This window comes from Diorhabda sublineata, chromosome 11 (assembly GCF_026230105.1).
Source record: "Diorhabda sublineata isolate icDioSubl1.1 chromosome 11, icDioSubl1.1, whole genome shotgun sequence".
NCBI classification, from domain to species: domain Eukaryota; kingdom Metazoa; phylum Arthropoda; class Insecta; order Coleoptera; family Chrysomelidae; genus Diorhabda; species Diorhabda sublineata.
The window spans coordinates 7,261,435-7,281,581 of NC_079484.1; the positions used below are offsets into that span (position 1 = coordinate 7,261,435).

The following is a 20,147-nucleotide window of genomic DNA, read 5'->3' on the forward strand; positions in this document are numbered from 1 at the left end:
CACAAACAAAACCTCTCCAAACATTCATAATTCATCAGAGCATCCTTTAAACATAGCACCTCCCTCTAATGGTCTCCATAGTGGCATTTCAACCAACCCCTATTTGTAAATAACTATTCGATTTCATGAAGCGTTCTGATAGGTTCAATTCTAAGAAAAACCCACCCTAAAATCGATACGGTTACCAAACCCCTTTCAGCTTCTGTGTAAATTTATATAAACGGAAATTGTTTGGACGAACTCTCAGTTGTGAATTAATGATTGTCAGAATTAGTTGTAATCCGAACATTGGTAGCTTATCGCACTGTTCACTTTTTGTAGCATAAAGTGAGGTTAAATAATTAGTCAATATTGCTCCGGCGGTGATTACAAGAAAGCGTTGCAAAACAATGACGAATCGCGTACATCAGTTACCGGATTCATCATCTTCACCACCTTCGTAAGCATTCAATTATTATTTATATTTTTCTGTTTCATTTTTGTGGTTGTGTTTATGAATAGTGTTATTAAAATTATTGCACACAACATGCATGTCCATACTTTTGATAAAATAACGATTTTGCACTTTTTATCCGTTCTCGTCAAACAAAGATGTACCTGCTACTGGTTGTTATTATTTAAGCTGGATTTATAAACTAGGTAACTAGGTTCTCGCCCGCGTTGACGTTAGGTTCGAATTCATTTTGGCTAGGCGTTGGATCGCGTTTTAGGAAAAACCAACATATCAACGTCACTCTAACTTTCACTATATTTCAATATCGTCTCCTCCTATTTCTTACTTACAAGAATAAAAGAGGAGCGTTTTCGATAAGGGTATTGACTCAATCAATCGTCCACCTGCTATTGAAGCGAACTTATCTTGAAAGAAGTCTAAGTTGACTCTAAATATTGTCATGCTATACGTAGCGATCGTAGATCCATTGACTCGCACAGGCAGATGCATAGTTCGACGTTGGTGTCAATGAAGAAATACTTCTTTGTTCCTTTATCTTTAACTAAAAGGCGGTGCGTGTTTCGGTTGTCGTTCCCAGCATTAACGAACACGGGGTTGCAAGAAAACAATATGTCTTCGCTACCCAACTGACGGACATCTCACCCAGAAAATTCTTTTGAGAATTCTAAATGGTCTTTCTGTTATAACTTTAATTTTCTAATATGATGCCATAAATCTAATCATCTACAATATACATTGTAATACATTTCAGGAAAAATCAGCATATCAACGTTCTTCTTACTGTTTCATGACCCCTACTCCTATTTTCGATTAGATTATTGACTGAATTAATCGTCCACCCACGATTGAAGCGAACGAAGCCTAGCCCGGCTCTAGCCGAGAACGCTGTTCCTAAAGGTTAGGCACACACGTGGAACATTCACTAAATTTAATTTCACACTTTTTATTCCCTTAAACTTTACGACATCCATTTTATGGAGGAAGTAATTTAGAGAGAGTACAAAAGATACAGGAGCTAGAAAAGAAAATAAATTAGAGCTTCATGAAAAAATAAGCAGAGGAAAGATCAAATAAGCAATAGAAGAACATAAATTAAGGAACGTATGTTAGTCAAAAGTGATTTATCTAATCGAGCTTCTGAATGAAGTATTTGAAGACAAAACACCTGTGTACTGGAATTTGTGGACCTTTACTCAAATGCACAACAGAGAATATCAGGCATTATGTTGAGTGAAGCAGGTTCAAAAATGTATCCTCCATTTTTAGAGAAAACACTGAGTGAAAAAACCTACTATAGAACCAAACAAAATTTCCATGTCAAAATTACTCAACATATTCTCCTCTTAATTGGATATATTTATTACAGCGAACCTGCAACGTCTTTAGACCAGACATCCACAGTTTTTATTACCTCCTAGTTGGAAGAAAATGTGAAACTGGTGAATAAGGGGGGTGATCTAGTAATTCAAACCCTAAGTTACGAGTTTTTTGCATGGCAACATGAGATTTGTGTGCAGTGGCGTTGTCCTGCAAAAACAAAACACCTTTGGATAACTTTCCGCGTCTTTTGTCTTTAATTTTATCCCGTAGAGTGGTCAGCAATAATAATAATAATCTCCAGTTATTATTCTATTCTTATTCAAAAAATCAATCATGATTACTCCATAGCAATTCCAAAAAACTGAAACAAGAACTTTTCCAACAGATTTTTGGACACGAAATTTCTCAGATCTCGGAGAACCAGAGTGTCGCCATTCCATCGATTGTTGCTTTGTTTTTGTATCGTAGAAATGTACCCAAGTCTCATCCGTAGTAACAATTCGGTTTAAGAAGTTTACATCGTTTTCAAATCGAGCACAGATCGAAAGCAATGCACGCGTTTGGTCATTATTCAAACATTTGGGGATCTATTTTGCAGAAATTTTTCTCATGTCCAAATTGACGTGAACTATATGATGAACGGTTTCGTATGAAATATTCAGTGCCTCAGATATCCGTTTTAGCCCAATTCGACGGTCTAATAAATTCATGTCATGAACTGCATCGATATTTTCGCGGACTGACACAGAAACTGGCATTCCCGATCGATCATCATCTTCAATAGAAAATTAACCTATTTTGAAGCTTGCAGTCCAATTTTTCAAGGTTGCATACGAACTACATTGATCAGCAAGGGTATTTTCGTAAATCTGCTTACCTCTCAACCCTTTTAAATACAGCTGACTTTACACTGACACTTCTAATAATTTATTGTGCGTTTCCATGGTAACGCAATTTTTTGTTTATGCATGGAACCGGTCTAGGCTAACTAGATATCAATACAGAAGATCTAAATACACATTGCTGCGTCATAAAAAATCCTTTCTCTACGTAAAAAGAGAAAATATAATAGAAAATTTCAAGAAATAGAGGGGTATCAAGGCACAGTGTGAAATGTAGGGGGACGTAGGAATGTTTGTTCACTGATTTTTGCCTATTTGGGTTGCTATATGCCAGAATTACAAGAAAAGCCGTGGAGTGGTTATTGGTTTTCGCGACAAAAAATTCGTGTCGCACTATTTATAAACGACCTCTTTTTTCAAATTCAAAAAAAAGAACTTAGAATCGAAACAGCGTTAAACTTATAATTTAAATATTTTGAAATTGATATTTTTTGGCTTTGCATGTATTTGAGCACGTGACCTGTGCACAATTTGTAACCTTCTATTTTCACTATGACTAAAGCACAGTCTTTTGGATGTTTCCCTATGTGTAACGCACTTTCCTTCCTTTCTATTTAAGCTTACAATTTGGATATAGTGCAGGAGACATATCTGAAGATGAAGTTTCCGATTTGCCAAGCTGCGTCTTTGCTTCAAGACCTTCGTCAAACTCAGGACTTCAGCATCACTATTTGACCAGCTTGCATCACAATTCAGGTAAGATTATACATAATCAATCAATTTGATCTTTATCCAGACGTTATTGAAAGTGAATGTTAATAAATACAAACTAAATTTTATATTTTTCTACCGTTGCACAGTTGGCCCGATGACATCAAACGTGGTCAAAAGTATATGAAAAGTTTTTATTGTTAAGAACAGATTTATATAATATATAATAATTCATTTTAATTTGTCTACTTTTTTAATCATCTTAAGCTATTGTCGCTATAACTCGTGAATTCAGTTGAACTTCTTCCGAGGAGAACATAATCAAATCCCAGATGTTTTCAACCGCATCAAGTGCTGAAGAATTTACGATGATAAACCTTATTGTAATAATTGGTTCGGATGAAACTAGTAAAATACTAAAAAGATCTGCATTAGTGAATTGCCTTGACGATTTTATAGTGTGGTTTCTCCGATATGCTTCCAAATCTTTATTTCTGGATTCTTGTGCTTCTTCGGTTAGTTGTACCCAATTCTTCCTCAACAGATTTGATTTTTCTTCTTTTAGTTGTCTCCCTACCGATTTCAAAAGTTATTTCGAGTCATCCCATGATGGTGTCTTATCAGGCAAATAGGCAATGGGTAATAAAAACAATTTATTAAGCTAAGCAGCATTTTGCTCCAGAAATTTTGTTTCCATTCCATTTGCGATTTGTAACCTTTTCGAAAATGCGAAACACAGCTTTTAAACTTTCTTCACCATGTTCTTCAGATATTAAATGATTGACGACAACATTTTTTCATATTATTATATATCAGTTCCGATATTTTCAAAAGGGGCAAATAAGGGCAGATAATTTTTTTGGTAGATTCTATATACTATGCTCTTTAATTTGAGCAAAAAAATTAAAACGTGACTAGGCGTGACTAATTTTATATCTCTACAAAAAAACTACTATTTATAGTTTTTTTTTGTCTTGAGATTTTAATAAAAATAGTTTATATGTTGATTTTAAACTACGTACCCAGATTCCTTTGGCCCATAACTAGATTTTATCCAAAACACCATTAAATCGTTGAACATTTTTTGTTGATTTACACACTTACACACTACGAGCTTACCGATGCGTGGGAAAAGAAGGTTGATATGAGCAAAACCAATTATTGGCCCAACCTACGGGGTCTGAGTCAAGCAAAGACTTTTCTGGGACCGGAATAGATCTGCTGAATGTATCAACATTAGTAAAAATAATCTACGAATACTAACAGGAGTCCTATCGGGACACTGGAACATCTGAAGACGCTATACTTAGAAGATAATGCGGCGTGCAGATTTTGTTGCACAAAAAACGAAACTTCTATCCACATTTTCTCGAATTGTGAAATAATAAGGAGCTCCAGAGCACTACACCTGGGAGCGCCTGAAATACAAATCGAAGATCTCTAACTAGACTTTTTAAAAAGAGTGGGATTAATAGATCAGCTGTAAACACTGTGTTCTCCAGTATCGCAGCAAGAAAGGAGGACACAGTAGATCCTTTGGGTCGTAGTGTATGTTGTTAAATGTTAATAAACAATAAGTATTATTAGATTGACTTTATTAATAATACATAAATGAAGCACAATAATACATGAATAAAAGTATGCACGTAACGCAGTATATAAAATGCACTTGAAAAAGTCTTTCGTTTAATTATAAATGAATGGACTGTAAAAAACACTTTTGTATAAACACTGATAACTGGATGTGAACTGCTGAATGCGACTGGCTGTCGCGTAGGCTGGTGGCGGACTGACCGTGGTGGGTCATCCTTCGGGGCTCTTCAGACGGAAGGGGAAGAGCAATAAAATTTGGCTCTCTTGGTTTCCCGTCTACCTGGCATTTTCATTTCGCACAGGCACAATTATATTTAGTGTGCGCATCGTTGCTATACTCCAACCGTGTATAAGAGACCCCAACAGAAATTACATCCATTTTGCATAATTAGCCAGCTTTGCAGCATTCCTGAAGACTTGACAATTTGGACTTTTAGCTAGGTTTTTAGCGCATCAGACCTATTGTGCGTTGGTATCACATACATAATAAGAAAACATTTTCAATGTATTCAGAATTTTTAAGAAGAAAAAATACTATAGAAAATATAATTCTTCATTCTGCGCTGTCTTGAGATTACTGGTATTTTGATTGAATGTTAATAAATTCTTCATAACAATTTGCTTGATCCACCAATAGTCTTTTTTAAACTCCATAACTCGACCGATCCTTACGTCTTTTTTTCGTATTAGCCACATTGGCGATGGCTATAATGATATAATCGTAGCTTAAGTAAAGAGGTATTTAAAAAATATTTATCAATATTATCCACATCGCAATCCTTTCCTAGAACGGTTACCATATCATTTGGAACATTTCATTGTTGAGTTTACTATGTGTATAATTACAGGGTGTCAAACATAAGGTGACCCATATACTTTCCTCCAAACTTGTAAATGTTATTAAAAAACTTTAAATACAAAAGTTCTTTGTATTTCAAGATATGTTTAGATTCATAATCTGTGTATCTTTTTTTACTGTAGGAGTTTCGAATTTTGTAAAAAACAAAATCTCATTTTTTTTTAATGGTATACCGTGTGTGTAGGTAATGATTCTTATTTTTATGAGCGTTTTATTATAGGTATGGTGTGCTATTTGAAAAAAAAATAGATTTTGTTATATACAATATTCGAAACTCATACAGTAGAAAAATATTCTAGACTCGAAAATAAATAAACCAAAGTTTAGTGCTTAAAAATTCATTTTGCAAATAATGCCAGTTAACCGTGCAGAAATATATGGCTTATATGAAATTCCCTTTGTTTTTACCACTAAATCAAAAAACGCTATCGAATATAGGATGTTCCATTTAAAATTCCAAAGTTGATGTCGATACTGAAGAATTGGGACACCCTGTATAATCCAAAAATCAATCATCTAATAATTCCTTTGAATACAAATAACTTTTGTGATCTCTCTCTCTTCTAGCCGTTTTCTATCCTTTGGATATAGGCCTCTCTCATATTTTTCCAGTTTTCCCTGTTCTGTGCCACTTGGTACCAGTTAAGTCCGGCTGTTCTCTTGATATCATCATACCATCTTTGTTGTGGTCTGCCGGTGCTTCTTTTCTCCCCCCAAGGTCTCCATCTTGTTATTTTTCCGCTCCAGTTGGTGTTATTTCGAGCAACATGTCCGGCCCAGTTCCATTTAAGACTACCTATTCGCCTCACTATGTCCTCGATTTTGGTTCTATTTCTTATCCACTCATTGGTTTTATGGTCTTTAAGCGTTATTCCTATCATTTTCCGTTCTATTGATCTTTGATGTACCTTTAATTTATTCAAGATTTTCTTTGTTAGGACCCATGTTTCACATCCGTAGGTTGTTACTGGGAGAATGCATTCCATGTAAACCTTGGTTTTTAGTTTGAGGGGTAGGTTGGAGTTGAAGACGTGTCGCATCTTCCCGTAGGCCGCCCATCCTAGATGTATTCTGTGGTTAATTTCAAGTTCTTGATTGGTTTTACCCAATGTTAATTCTTGACCTAGGTAGATATAAGAGTTCACTTTCTTTATCTGTTGTCCTCGCACATTTATACTCTCTTTGTTTGTCCGTTGGTTTGTCATGAATTTGGTTTTAGAAATGTTCATTTCTAGGCCTACTTTTCTTGCTTCTTGTTGTAGTTCTATAAGCATGTATTCTAATTCTTCACTGTTTGGGGCAAAAATGGCAATGTCATCGGCAAATCTTAGGTTACTTAGTTTTTCTCCCGATATATCAATTCCTCTGTCTTCCCAATGTAGGCTCTTAAAAACGTCTTCTAGCACCAGTGTAAACAATTTGGGTGACACAATGTCTCCTTGTCTAACGCCTCTTTTAATTATGATTTCCTCAGTGTCTTCATATAGCCTTACTTTCATTTTTGAGTTGTCGTTTAGTGTCTGTATAATGTCAATATATCGTTGGTCTATTCTTGCATTTTTCATTGACCTGATAATTGCCCAAAATTCAACAGTGTCTTTCTAAAATCTATGAAGGCAATCCATAATGGGATGTTATATTCCGTTACTTTTTCGTTCAGTGTCCTTACGGTGTGGAGATGTTCTATTGTACTCATGCCTTTTCTGAAGCCCGCCTGCTCATAGGGTTGGTATGCGTCGAGTTTGAATTCAAGGCGGTTTGCTATTATTCTCATAAAAAGCTTGTAGATCTGTGATAGCAGGCTGATTGGTCTATAGTTTTCTAGGTTGCTTGGATCACCTTTCTTATATATCAGTATGACTATCGCGGTGTTCCAATCCTGTGGTATTCTTCCCTCGGTTAGGCATGTATTAAATAATGATTTAAGCTCTCTTATCAGTAGGCTTCCACCTTCCTTCAACATTTCCGGTATGATGTTATCGTCACCTGCCGCCTTTCCGTTTTTTAGTTGATTTAAAGCTTTTACAATTTCTTCCTCTTCAATCTCAGGTAGATCCTCGGAGCCAACGTTACATATCCTGTTTTTATGGTCACTGTTTGCTTTTCTAACATACTCATTGTCTATTTTGGACTCGTACAGACCTGTGTAGAACTTCTCTGTTACCTTGAGTATCTCTCTTCGATCTTCTGTTATGTTACCTTGTCCGTCTCTCAATTTGATCATTTCTTTTTTATGTGCGTTTTCTTTTTTAAAGATGTTCAGACCTCTGTTTTGCTGTATCAACTCCTCTATTCGATTTTCTTGATACTTTCGTATGTCCTGCTTGGCCATTTTCCTTGCTGTTTTGTTTAGTTCGGCATACTCTACTGTATTCCTTTTGTTGTCTTTAATGAGCTCTCTCCTTCTTTCCAGTAGCTGTTTGGTTTGTGTTGTAAACTTTTCTATTCTTTTAGTTTTTGATGATACTAAACTTGTAGTTGTTTCTTTCAGTTCTTTTACCAGTCTATTGTTTGTTTCGTCCAAGCTCTCGTGTGATGATGTTGTTTCCTTTGTTAGTCGTTCTGTCAATCTTTTGCTATATATTGACTTGTTGTCTCTTATTGTATCAGGATCTATACGGTATTGCGTGCTGTTGAATTTTTTTGCTCTTTCCAATTTTGTGTTTAATACGATCCTGCACCGGACTAATCTGTGGTCGCTGCCCGTATTAAAGGAATTAAGAACGTCAACTTCTTGGACGATATGTTTATTTGTTGTCAGCACGTAGTCTATTTCGTTTTTTGTAATTCCATCCGGGCTGGCCCAGGTCCATTTTTTGTAAGGTCTTTTTTTGAAAAACGTATTCATTATGTATAGTTGTTCTTTTTCCAGGAAATTTGCAAGCATCGTCCCTCTTTCATTTCGTTTCCCCAGTCCAAATTGTCCAACATACTGTGAGCTATTACACTGCTCTCCTATTCTTGCGTTGAAGTCTCCTATTATCAGCGTGTATCTTGTCTTATTTTCTGTTAGGCTCTGTGTGATTTCATCATACAGCACCTCGATCTCTTCGTCCTCATGACTACTTGTTGGGGCATAGATTTGAACGACTTTAATTGTTATATTGGAGTTAATCTTAAGTGTTATGTATATTACTCTATCTGATATGGTTTTAAGTATTTGAAGATTTGGGGAGATTCGTTTGTTGATAAGAAAACCCACACCACCCAAACTATTATCTTCTCTTCCTTTGTAGAATAGGATATGTCCTGATCTTAGTCTAATGGATTCTTCACCTCTTCTCCTTGTTTCTGATATTCCCAGAATATCCCAGTTTATTCTGTCCAGTTCGTACTGTAGTTCCGTTAACCTTTCCTCATTTCCAATTGACCTAGCGTTATAAGTTGCAATGTGAAGTTGGCAGCCTTGTTTTACCCAGGGATTCTTAGCACCCCCTGCTCTACGACTGGTCTGACCGCTACCTTGGCCAGGGTCGTTCGAGCCGCTGGGCACTGGGGGCCATTGTTTTTGGTATGTCTTCATATGAGAGGGGTTTAGCCATAAAACACCACGTTGGCCAGACGTCTTGGTGAGTGTAGGTTCAGCCGCCCCTAACCTGGGGAGCCGTCGCTGTTTGCAGCCGCCCACTCTGGGTCAGACGCTGCAGATTTTTCCTGTTGGTCCACGGGGCGTATTTGATTTCCGCCCTACCACCCATATCTGGGAAGCATTCCCCTATCCGCCACCCGGGGACGCGCTCTCTAGGAGTTACAGGCTCTCCCGAGAGACTTTTGTGATAATTTTTCTTAATAACTCTTACAGGTTTGAAGAAAAGTATATAAGTCACCTTATATTTGACACCCTGTGCCTACATTCTAATAAGATATGTTTTAGGGTTATTTCATGGTTACAGTTATACAAACAGATTCGTCACATTTACGTAATTTATATTAATAACTAAGCTTAGTGACGACCTATTCTTATTTTGGTCATTACGGTCTGTTTTGGGAGGTCCTTGCATATTCGCGACCACTGATTATCAATTACCTTTATCTGTCTAATGAGTATTAATTTTCAACATCTCTGCATACGTAGCGTTTTTTATATTTTACCAGCGTCCTTGCATTCTTTGATAAGAGAGTACCTATAAAAATTTGACATCAAGGTTGCTTTTTTGTAGTAGATGCAGTTGATTGTAGCTCCAGAAGGTTGTCTATGCGAAAATTTTCCAAGGAACTAAAGGCATTTTAGGATTTTGTTGAGGTATCTCTAGTCTTATTTGAATGTGAATTAGAAGAGATCACGTGCTGTTGGGGAAACGCACAAGTTTGCATTTTTTGATAAGTTGCAGTTGATTGTAGCTCTAGAAGGTTGTCTATGCGAAAATTTCCCAAGGAACTAAAGGCATTTTAGGATTTTGTTGAGGTATCTCTAGTCTTATTTGAATGTGAATTAGAACAGATCACGTGCTGTTGGGGAAACGCACAAGTTTGCATTTTTTGATAAGTTGCAGTTGATTGTAGCTTTAGAAGGTTGTCTATGCGAAAATTTTCCAAGGAACTAAAGGCATTTTAGGATTTTGTTGAGGTATCTCTAGTCTTATTTGAATGTGAATTAGAACAGATCACGTGCTGTTGGGGAAACGCACAAGTTTGCATTTTTTGATAAGTTGCAGTTGATTGTAGCTCTAGAAGGTTGTCTATGCGAAAATTTCCCAAGGAACTAAAGGCATTTTAGGATTTTGTTGAGGTATCTCTAGTCTTATTTGAATGTGAATTAGAACAGATCACGTGCTGTTGGGGAAACGCACAAGTTTGCATACTTTGATAAGTTGCAATTGATTGTAGCTTTAGAAGGTTGTCTATGCGAAAATTTTCCAAGGAACTAAAGGCATTTTAGTATTTTGTTGAGGTATCTCTAGTCTTATTTGAATGTGAATTAGAACAGATCACGTGCTGTTCTCCTCCAATTACATTTCCAAAAAGAAAGGAACCGCACAAGTTCAGCCACGACCCATTTCCCTGCGCGGTCTCTTCCTTGGACAAGTTACAGAAGTTAAAAATTTTATTTTATTTTATTTGGCTTTTGATTCATTTCGAGTGATTGTTGTATATATCACCGTATGATTGTGAACATCGTTTGTTTATAATCACTCTCGCGATATTATAAACTGACGAATAATTGTGAACTGCAACCAACCATTTACAATTTTACATTTATAATTTTCTCGATAGTTTATAATCTATCAACATCATATCGTCAAATTGTGAACTGTTCGCTGATTGATTGAATGTGCAGTGTTAACCGCCGCTAACTTTGGCGGTCACTGAATGTAAACAAACAAATGTTCTTGTGATTTTCAATAAGTGTTTTATAAATGTTTTAAATAGTAGATTCACTGTTTTCATATTTAAAGTAACATTTTTAGTATATAAGAAACTTGTGCAATATTATTATTTGTGATTTGTGAAGCTATATCCAATTATAACAATGTCCGAAATTGAACCAGACCTTCCTCAAAACTCACCAGTTATTGTGGATGAAGAACAATTTAAATATTACAAATCTATTACAGAGGGCACAGTGCAAATAGTAAAAAGTTGGAATGGACAAGTGAAAAAATACGAAGGCGCCCAACAAATAAACAATACCATCACGCAAATAAATATGATATTATGAATGTTGGTAACCAAAAGGATTTAATAATAAAAAGAAAACAGATCTCAGATCCAGTAGTACAAATAATTCAAACAGAAGCATATTACCAAATAATACTCGACGCACATATTGCTACAGGTCATGGACGACGAGACAAAATTGTTCACGCCTTGAGAAATAAATATGTGGTACCAATATTTGCGATAACAATATTTCTTATCCTGTGTAAGACATGTCTTTCAAAGAAAAGCTTTCCTAAAACAGGGATTGTCGGAAAGCCGTTGATTTCTGACGACTTTAATCGAAGAGGTCAGATAGATCTGTGGACTTTCAAACATCTACAGATGGAAAGTAAGTACAAATGGTTACAGCAGTATCAGGATCACTTCACAAAATTTTGCTTTTTGCTACCATTAAAAAGCAAACAGGCAAAAGAAGTGGCAGTCGAGATTCTTAAGATATTTTTAGAAGTTGGCTGTCCACATATTCTTCAAAGTGATAATGGACGTGAATTTACTGCATGCGTATCAAAAGAAATCATTAGTTTGTGGCCTGCTTGTAAGATTGTCCATGGGAGACCTAGATATCCTCAAAGCCAATGAAGTATAGAACGTTCAAACCAAGAATATGGTGTGTTACATTTGCAATAAAGAAGCTTCTGGAGCACATACATGTATGGAATGCAAACAGGTGGTTCACACAATATGTGGAGTTGTGTCAGAAGAAAATGAGGGTTATGGCTCACAATTGCTATGTAATCTGTGTCTGAATCCACCAATCGGGGCCGGTTCATAATTTGACGGATGATAAAACCGGATATATTATGAACCCTGCATGTTATTTCGCAATTTGACGATTCGACATTGACAGATTGTAAACTATCGAGAAATAATTACGTAAAATTGTAAATGGTTGGTTGCAGTTCACAATTATTCGTCAGTTTATAATATCGCGAGAGTGATTATAAACTAACGATGTTCACAATCATACGGTGACATATATAACGTCAAGGTAAAGAACAAATTTTGGACATAGTCTATTTTATTCATGAAAATAGTTTATAGAATGAGAAAAAATTGTCTTTTCAAGTATGTGTATTCTACAAAGAGATAAAAAATGATTTACTATTGTCGATACATCATTAAAAATTACTATTTTTTTCATCATCAATATACCAAAATGATTTTATCTTCACGCGCTTTCTAAGCTTTTAATTCTAAATTTCTGACACACTTTATCTTATATAATTCTCTAAATTTCATAGGCGTGATTATTATTATTCTCATTAACGGTTTTTGTACAAATTTTATCTAAATTATCGACATATACAATGAATGAATCTACTAAGCGACTTTTTTTTCACTTGTAGACAGTCAATGTAGTGGACCTCTTTCTAGTTCTGCGGACTACTATGGATCCTCGCCTTACAGAGTTCAAAGACACGCTGCCAACATTAGAGAACGAAAAAGGATGCTGAGGTCTGCTATTGGACCCACCGGGTACACCTATCTTAATATGTGATGCATTGCTAGCTGTGTGTACTTATGTTACTGATTGCTCCTATGTTAGTATAAGTTATTTTTATTTGAGTTTTGATTATTATTATCTCTAGTAATTATATCACCCCCCCCCCCGGAATATCTACCAAGTAGAAAATCCGGCGGATCTATATTGGCGGACTACTGGGACTGTATTCCCCTAAACTTACATTGGATAAAATGTAAATCTCAAAAATTAACATTCTGTCGATAACAGAAGATTATGTAGAACTTAATGTTCGGATCTATTTTAAATTCCATTCAATTTATTGTTGGTTGATGGTCGAATAAAAACGGCTAAACATTCAAGACTTAAGAATAGTAGGAAGTGTTCATAAGGTCAAGTTCTTTTGTTGTCGACATGGAAGACTGTAGGATAATGTAAGAATTTTTTGATTTTTTAAAGCTTATATCAATGAAAACGTAGACGATTGACTAGAAATATCCAAGTTTGGGTTGTCCTACGATTTCCTATGGGGTTGAGACTATCATGGTGAAGATAATATGTTAGATTAGTTACATAGCGTGCAAACCTTAATTTTTCAGCAACAATTTTCAATAATTTACACCTACTGTTTCAGTCACTTCTTAAACTTTCGTATCACCAAATATTGTGACCCCCAATGGGAATTGAATCGTTTCAACATTGCTCTCAGCTTCGGCCAATATGGCCGAGGAGATAGAGAGAATGAATTGTGCAGATTTAAAAAAAAAAGCAGAGGCTCAAAGCACTATATCTACAAGATGGGTTCAGATGCAAGAGAGCCTCATAACCTTAGAAAGCTTGAGCGATATCGTTATGTATCGACAAAAGCGTATCTTGTCTTCTGAAGTAAAAGAAAGTGAATTTGTCATCAATTTTCAGAGTTCAGCAGATCTAAGAACAGAGAACTCACTGAATTTCATGTTAAAGTTTGTGGATGAATCTGATCTGAACGATCAGAAGAACCGAATTTGTTTCATACCCCCAGACTCCACGGTTATCCTCCCATTGTTACTTTTCTAGATCCGCCACTGTAGAAGATATATGTATCATTAGTTTTTCTCAAAATCCCCTGAACAATCTCAGGCCACAACTTCAAAAAATCCTCATTTCATTAAACAAATCAATCATAATGGTTGAGCTTGGTTTTTGTTATTATTTAGTGCATGCATATTATAATTAGTGGATAAATGTTGTTTGGTTTATTATTTTAATAACTTCTGATATTCAATCAGTTGCACCACAACTGTAGTCTAACAAATTAAAAATGAAATTAGTCAGCAACATTTTCCATACACTAAAACATTCGTAGTCAAATGCCAGTGGCAGTGGCTCAGCGGGTTGTAATAATGGACCAAGTCGCACTGGCGAAGGTTTTTTCATTCCCAAAATCTACCCAATAAATAGATAGTGAATAAATATAACTGCATAGTGGAAGAATGTTGCAAAGCTTATATATAATATAGATTTGAAAAATAGGTTTTATTTTGTAACTTGAGTAATTTCATTTTGTTTTAAGCTATTTTTTCGGCTTCTGACTTCACTGAAGTCCTCCACTAGGTAAAGGTTTCTAATTCATTCTTGCAACTTCAATTTATATTATTGTTAAACCAGAACAAAGGCTCTGCATCATATTGTTTTTTAAATGTCTTTTAATAATTTTTAACTTTTTTTTTGTGGAAATATCTACTTACAGGAATAATCAGCATAATTCCAATTCATTATGTATTGATTTATCTGCTTGGTTTTTCTATTTTTTTATATGAAAATGAACAGAAGGCTGAGAGCATGACATTTAAGGACACCCGCGAGTGTTTTGATAAACAATGTTCACTCTATAGCGCTATGTTTGCGAATGGTAGGTGCAATACGAGAATGGTCCCAGAAGTACCTCACCTGAACTAAAAATGGCGGTAGTTGATTGAAAAATACCATGTATTAGAAAGTACATAATATATATAGAGTATGTTTCGAATTTCAAGACGTCACGTTGTTTAGTATTTGTTTTGCAACCAAGACCGTGCGCCCTGCGAAGATCATCATCGCAGTGGTCGATCAAATAAGGTGACAATTCCAGAAATATTGAAGAAAATCCACAAAACGGTACTGGATGATCGTCGACTGAAAGTGGTAGGCATTTCGAACAGTGTGGTGCATCGCTGAGAATTTGGAGAAATCTGTGCGCCGCGTTTGTTCACAATGGAGTGAAAAAAGCGTCTTGAAGATGTTTTCTACGAGCGTTTGGAATTGTTTCACAGAAATAAAGCCGTTTCATAATCATGTATGTAATGTGGGTCCCTAATTTCACACTCGAAACAAAAGAGCAAACAAAACAAAACACTGAAAAAGGAGAACCGGTTCCAAAGAAGGTACAGACGACCATCTGCAGGCAAGATCATATGGCGTCGGTTTTTTTGGATGTTCGTTTCTTGAAAAAGGAAAAACTATCCATGGAGAGTATTATGCGAGCTTATTGATTTGTTTCACTGAAGTAATCAAGCAAAACGTCTGCATTTGGCTAAAAAGAAAGGGTTGTTTCATCGAGACAATGCACCAGCTCACACATCCGTTATTTCAATGGCCAGAATGAATTAATTAAAATTTGAATTTCTATCTCATGCAATCTACTCGCCAGATTCAGCCTACTCGGATTACTTTCTGTTCCCAGACTTAAAAAATGGCTCCAACAATGAAGTACTTATTGAACATCGCTGGGAAAAGTCTGTGGAGCCAATTCGTGGATCGTAATTGTCGGCACGCATAATCAATTGCCTACAATGGATTTCCATTCCTCTTTAGTCGTACATCGATACTAATTTTCATCAACAGCCCGTTCTTACTTCCTTCTGTTTTAACTCTTTAAGTCTCTTAGTTCTTCTTTGGTATTTTCCTTATAAAGTTTGTAAAATTTATTCTTAATATTTATAAACTCATCCTCGTTTTAGTTTATTGGACTTTGAGTGACTTTCATAGCCTATTTAGATAAATGTCTTTTTTTAGACATTTTTTCATTTTATACTACTTTTCCTCCAAAATTGTTTTAATATAATTTACTCCTGCACAAATTCTGTTCATTGAGTTCTTTCTTCTAATACAAATTATAGCTTTAAATTCTTCAATCTCTAACTCAATATCATAAAAGTTGCTAGAATAAGGAAGATTAATTTCTTATCAAAATTTTCTGACTGTAAATTAATGATTGACTTTTTTTGGCTTTAAGAACAATATGTTCTATTTCAATTTGTTTTGCAGCAGTATAAACTCTGCGTTCGACGAATTGCGTATGCACGTGCCAACTTTTCCTTACGAGAAACGACTAAGTAAAATCGACACACTTCGACTAGCTATCGCTTATATCGCTTTATTAAGAGAAGTTTTAACAGCTGATTGCGATCCACTAACTTACGTAGAACGATCACTTCGAGGAGAAATTAAAGCTGATAGAGTTAATTGGAATACTAGTGGTGAGTATTTGCTTTAAAAAAAAAAACAGGTATATCCACAAATTAAATTTCGTTGCCGGCTGTCTTTTCGATTATACGGTAGTAACATGTCTTTTAGCTCGTCGTCATAGTTGACCACCAAGGTGTGAGAAGAGAGAAGAAAGTTGCTAGGGACGAGATCTGGGTTGTATGGAGGATGATCAAATACCTCCTGGACAACTTCCCGTAGGAGTTTTTTTGTCACATTCGCAGTATGACGTCGAGCATTATCGTGGAATAAAAAAACACTTCTTGAGAGTAATCCTAGGCGCTTGTTTTGTATTTCGCGGCACAATTGCGTGCGCAAAACAAGTGCATTGATTATTTGGCCTACATTTTATGTCCTAAGAAACGGTACACATGAGTTTGTGTACCTCTATTCTATTGATTGCCGTTTAGTTTCTGGGGTGTCAAAAGATACCAAAGTTTCATCGCATACAACGATGCGAAAAACAAAATCATTAACGTCTTCATTAGAATATTTTAGCTAATTAAAGTTAGCAACAATTTCATTCATTAGTAATCGAGAGATTTGTGAAAACTTCATAGCAAACTTATGGTCAATCACTAACCAAAGACGTGCGTCGTTCTTCATAGTGCAAATGATCACGGCCTGAACCATTTTCTAATTATTGGATCACTCATAGCATATTGTGCGTAAAAAGGCCGATTCATAAACTTTCCGTTTGCCGTTATAGTTCGCAGGTGACGTTTGCCGTTTGACGTTCGTAACAAATTCTACACCCTATTCATAAACTTAGTGTTGCAGCAGTTAACCTAAAAGTTTTGTTTTCATCATATTGTGTTTTTGTTTGTAGTACGGTGTTTATGTTCGATATTATTGAAAAGAGAAAACCAGCAAAGCCAAAAGACCACCATAAACAAACAAACAGAAAGAGAAATGACACCATTATCACGGTTTAGCGTGGTACGTCAAAATCACGTGACAAACGCAAACGGATGTGATTGGTTTTATTCTATTGCTACGAAAGATCGACGGGAAAAGATAAAATTCGTTTGTTACCAACGGCATACCGATCGGTAAACGGCAATTGTGAATGGTCTTATGCATTTCAATGTTTTTAATTTTGTAATAGTAAACGTCAACGGCAACGGTAAAGTCAAATTTATGAATCGGCCTTAAACCTTGCAAATTTGTCGACAAATTTCACTTGTTTTAACTTTCTTTGCATTTAAAATCACAAAGAAGACGACGGCAACAGAGATCTGAAAATGGCGTACATTTCATCTACTTGAGGTAGAGTAACTGCTCTTAAATACGAAACTTACATTGTGAATATACCTCGTACATAACCAGGTCGCACGTTTCCTTACAATCTTTATATTTCCTCCCAGTATTTATTTTATCTTTTTTTTTTGTTTCAGATTTAACAGCGAGATTATCATGGATCAACTGGGAAAATTTGGGAGTTACTCCAAGTAGACGTAGTGCTTTAACCTCACTAGCACTTACTTCTGACAATAACCAATGAATAAAATGGCTTGAATGAAATATATTTTCATAAAAAGAGGGATTATCAAAATTATACAATGGTAAAACCCCATTTCAAGTCTATTTACTGGTATATCATTGAGGGGTTAAATAAAAAGTGGTCGCTAGTTTTATAAGGGCATAAAAAATATTTCTAGTTTTTTTATAAATAATTATTTCGATGATTTTTCGAAATCACAGAAATATTTTCTGTTCCATGTTTTGAAAACAAATTTGTTAAAGTTTATAATATAAGAAGTAGAGAAAAACGTGATTATAATTGGAAATAATGATAATAACAAAAACTAGCTAAGGAGATAATATTGCCCTGGAGATGATTTAGTGACTAGGGACAGAGGAAAATAGGAAAGACGACACTTATGTGTAAAACCAAACAATGTGAAAATGTCTTAATAGCTTTAAACAATGTTATTGAAAAAATGGTAAGAGAATATACCAAACCCCAACAAAACTTCTGGGTTCTTTAGGGCCGGTCGAAACTACATCGACGGTTAACATCGGTTCGGTATTACAACGTATTTGCAGCCATCTGTTGGCCAACCGGAGCTTTGTGCCGAAAAATTTGCGTTGGCTGCACTGAGAGTTCAATTTTAACCAATCAAATTCGAGTGAACTGACATTTGCCGAGGAGAGTGTGTCAGTCACAGAACGAGTTTCCACGTTTAGTTTAAATATTATATAAATATTACCATCATTACCACTATCGTTATAAAGTAAACTGTTACGTAAAATTTCGAGAGAAGAAGTTCAAGCCAAAGTAAACAAAAATTGAGGTTAGAAAGTACCTTTCAACTCTCGGTTGACACTTCAAACTGAACTTTCGTTACAGTTGAACCAACAGTCAACCACCCGTTCGACCCCTGGCTAACTTTTATAATACGTAAATTCGGCTTCAACCAACAGATGCATCTCAACCTATGGTCTTAGGGACTTTATAATACCGACCCTTAGTCAAACAAATACCTACACACGATAATTGTTTTGTTATTAAATGAATAATCAGTTTGTAAGAGGAACTACTTTAATAACAGAAGTCGAATTTTCTCGTAAAAAATAGTGCTAAATGCAAATTACTTTTTCGAATTTTAAAATTGATTTTTCAAACACACGAATATGTTAAAAGTGAAAAATTAGAATGTAACTAGTAGTGTAACATAAGTTATTTATTTTACTGAAGAAATCACACAACTTTATAACGAAATTTTATTGTATTTAAATAGTATATCTGCATTGAAAATTACTATGGTGTATTTCATTGAATCACAGTTCAAATTTTGAATATTCTACCCTCAAACTGCTGTCTCTTATCCGGTGGTTTCAACCGTTTTATAGACCATGATGTTAATGAATCTGGTAGAAATCAAATAGTTTTATTGATTAAAATTTTTATGTTATTGTTTTTCTATATAAGAAAATAAACTTTATTTGAAAAATAGATTTTTCATTGCATTCCCCCTCACATTTCTATAAAATATGATAAAAACCCAACTTTTTGAACTGCTTCATATGCATACATATAATTTTTTTAATTAGCCTGAACTTTTACTACCTACACTGTGGAATATTGAGAATGTTCTCTGTTTATTTTCAACATTCATCTTTCTATTCGTATTCCTCGCGCAAAAAGAAGTGGACGATCTTTATTTCGTACATAAACACAGACGGAATCATTTCTACTGATATTCTATTCTTTATACAGAAACACGAACGTCACTATTAAGTGTTGTGGTCTCATAGCTCAACCGCGTCCTTCAGACTCGATTTCAACTCGGACACCTGAGCTCTTACTATATACACTGTGGAAGACTTAGAGACATATTTCATCATGAAAATCTCTTTTGATGTTATGAGAGTTAATTCATTGCTTAGTAAGAAACAAGGCTCCAATATCTCTTTACCTGTGAGAACTGTGTGAGAATGTAAGGTTCCAATAAACCTACAATAATTTCAAAAACTGCGTAGTTATTGATAATATGAGAAGAAAACTAACCATCATTTCTTAAGTTTCACTAGAAATGGTGGGTTATAAGGATGTTCTAATACGAGCTAACTGATATATGTCTTCTAATGATAAATCTGTCTGCACATCTAGAGTACATCCATATGGAAATTCTCCTGGAACATTTTCTATACTTATTCTTGAAGTTTCAGTATCTTCTAGTAAAACCTAAATATATTCTTTTATAAAAAGATAATATTAAAATATATTTTGCC

At 35.2% G+C, this 20,147-nt stretch overlaps 1 protein-coding gene across 6 annotated transcripts; it reads left to right on the forward strand.

The window, feature by feature from the left end:
* The first annotated feature begins 245 nt into the window (after positions 1-245).
* Positions 246-19,366, forward strand: LOC130450527 (helix-loop-helix protein 13). Of its 6 annotated transcripts, none has more exons than XM_056788982.1 (5): positions 246-439; positions 3,236-3,372; positions 12,787-12,916; positions 16,191-16,402; positions 17,807-19,366. In XM_056788982.1, exons 1-5 carry the CDS (start codon positions 390-392, stop codon positions 17,911-17,913), a joined length of 636 nt encoding a protein of 211 aa, XP_056644960.1. In that variant the 5' UTR covers positions 246-389; the 3' UTR covers positions 17,914-19,366. The 6 variants fall into 6 exon arrangements, with proteins under 6 accessions (XP_056644960.1, XP_056644962.1, XP_056644963.1 ...); XM_056788984.1 differs by having other exon boundaries at positions 12,787-12,895; XM_056788985.1 differs by having other exon boundaries at positions 12,787-12,895; positions 16,194-16,402.
* The last annotated feature ends 781 nt before the right edge of the window (positions 19,367-20,147 follow it).

Excerpts from the sequence above, each read along its gene's own strand:
- LOC130450527 (XM_056788982.1), top strand. The coding sequence starts at position 390 with ATGACGAATCGCGTACATCAGTTACCGGATTCATCATCTTCACCACCT. Across the intron at positions 440-3,235 it reads TCATCATCTTCACCACCTTC|CTTACAATTTGGATATAGTG; the intron begins GTAAGCATTCAA and ends TTTCTATTTAAG. Across the intron at positions 3,373-12,786 it reads CAGCTTGCATCACAATTCAG|ACAGTCAATGTAGTGGACCT; the intron begins GTAAGATTATAC and ends TTTCACTTGTAG.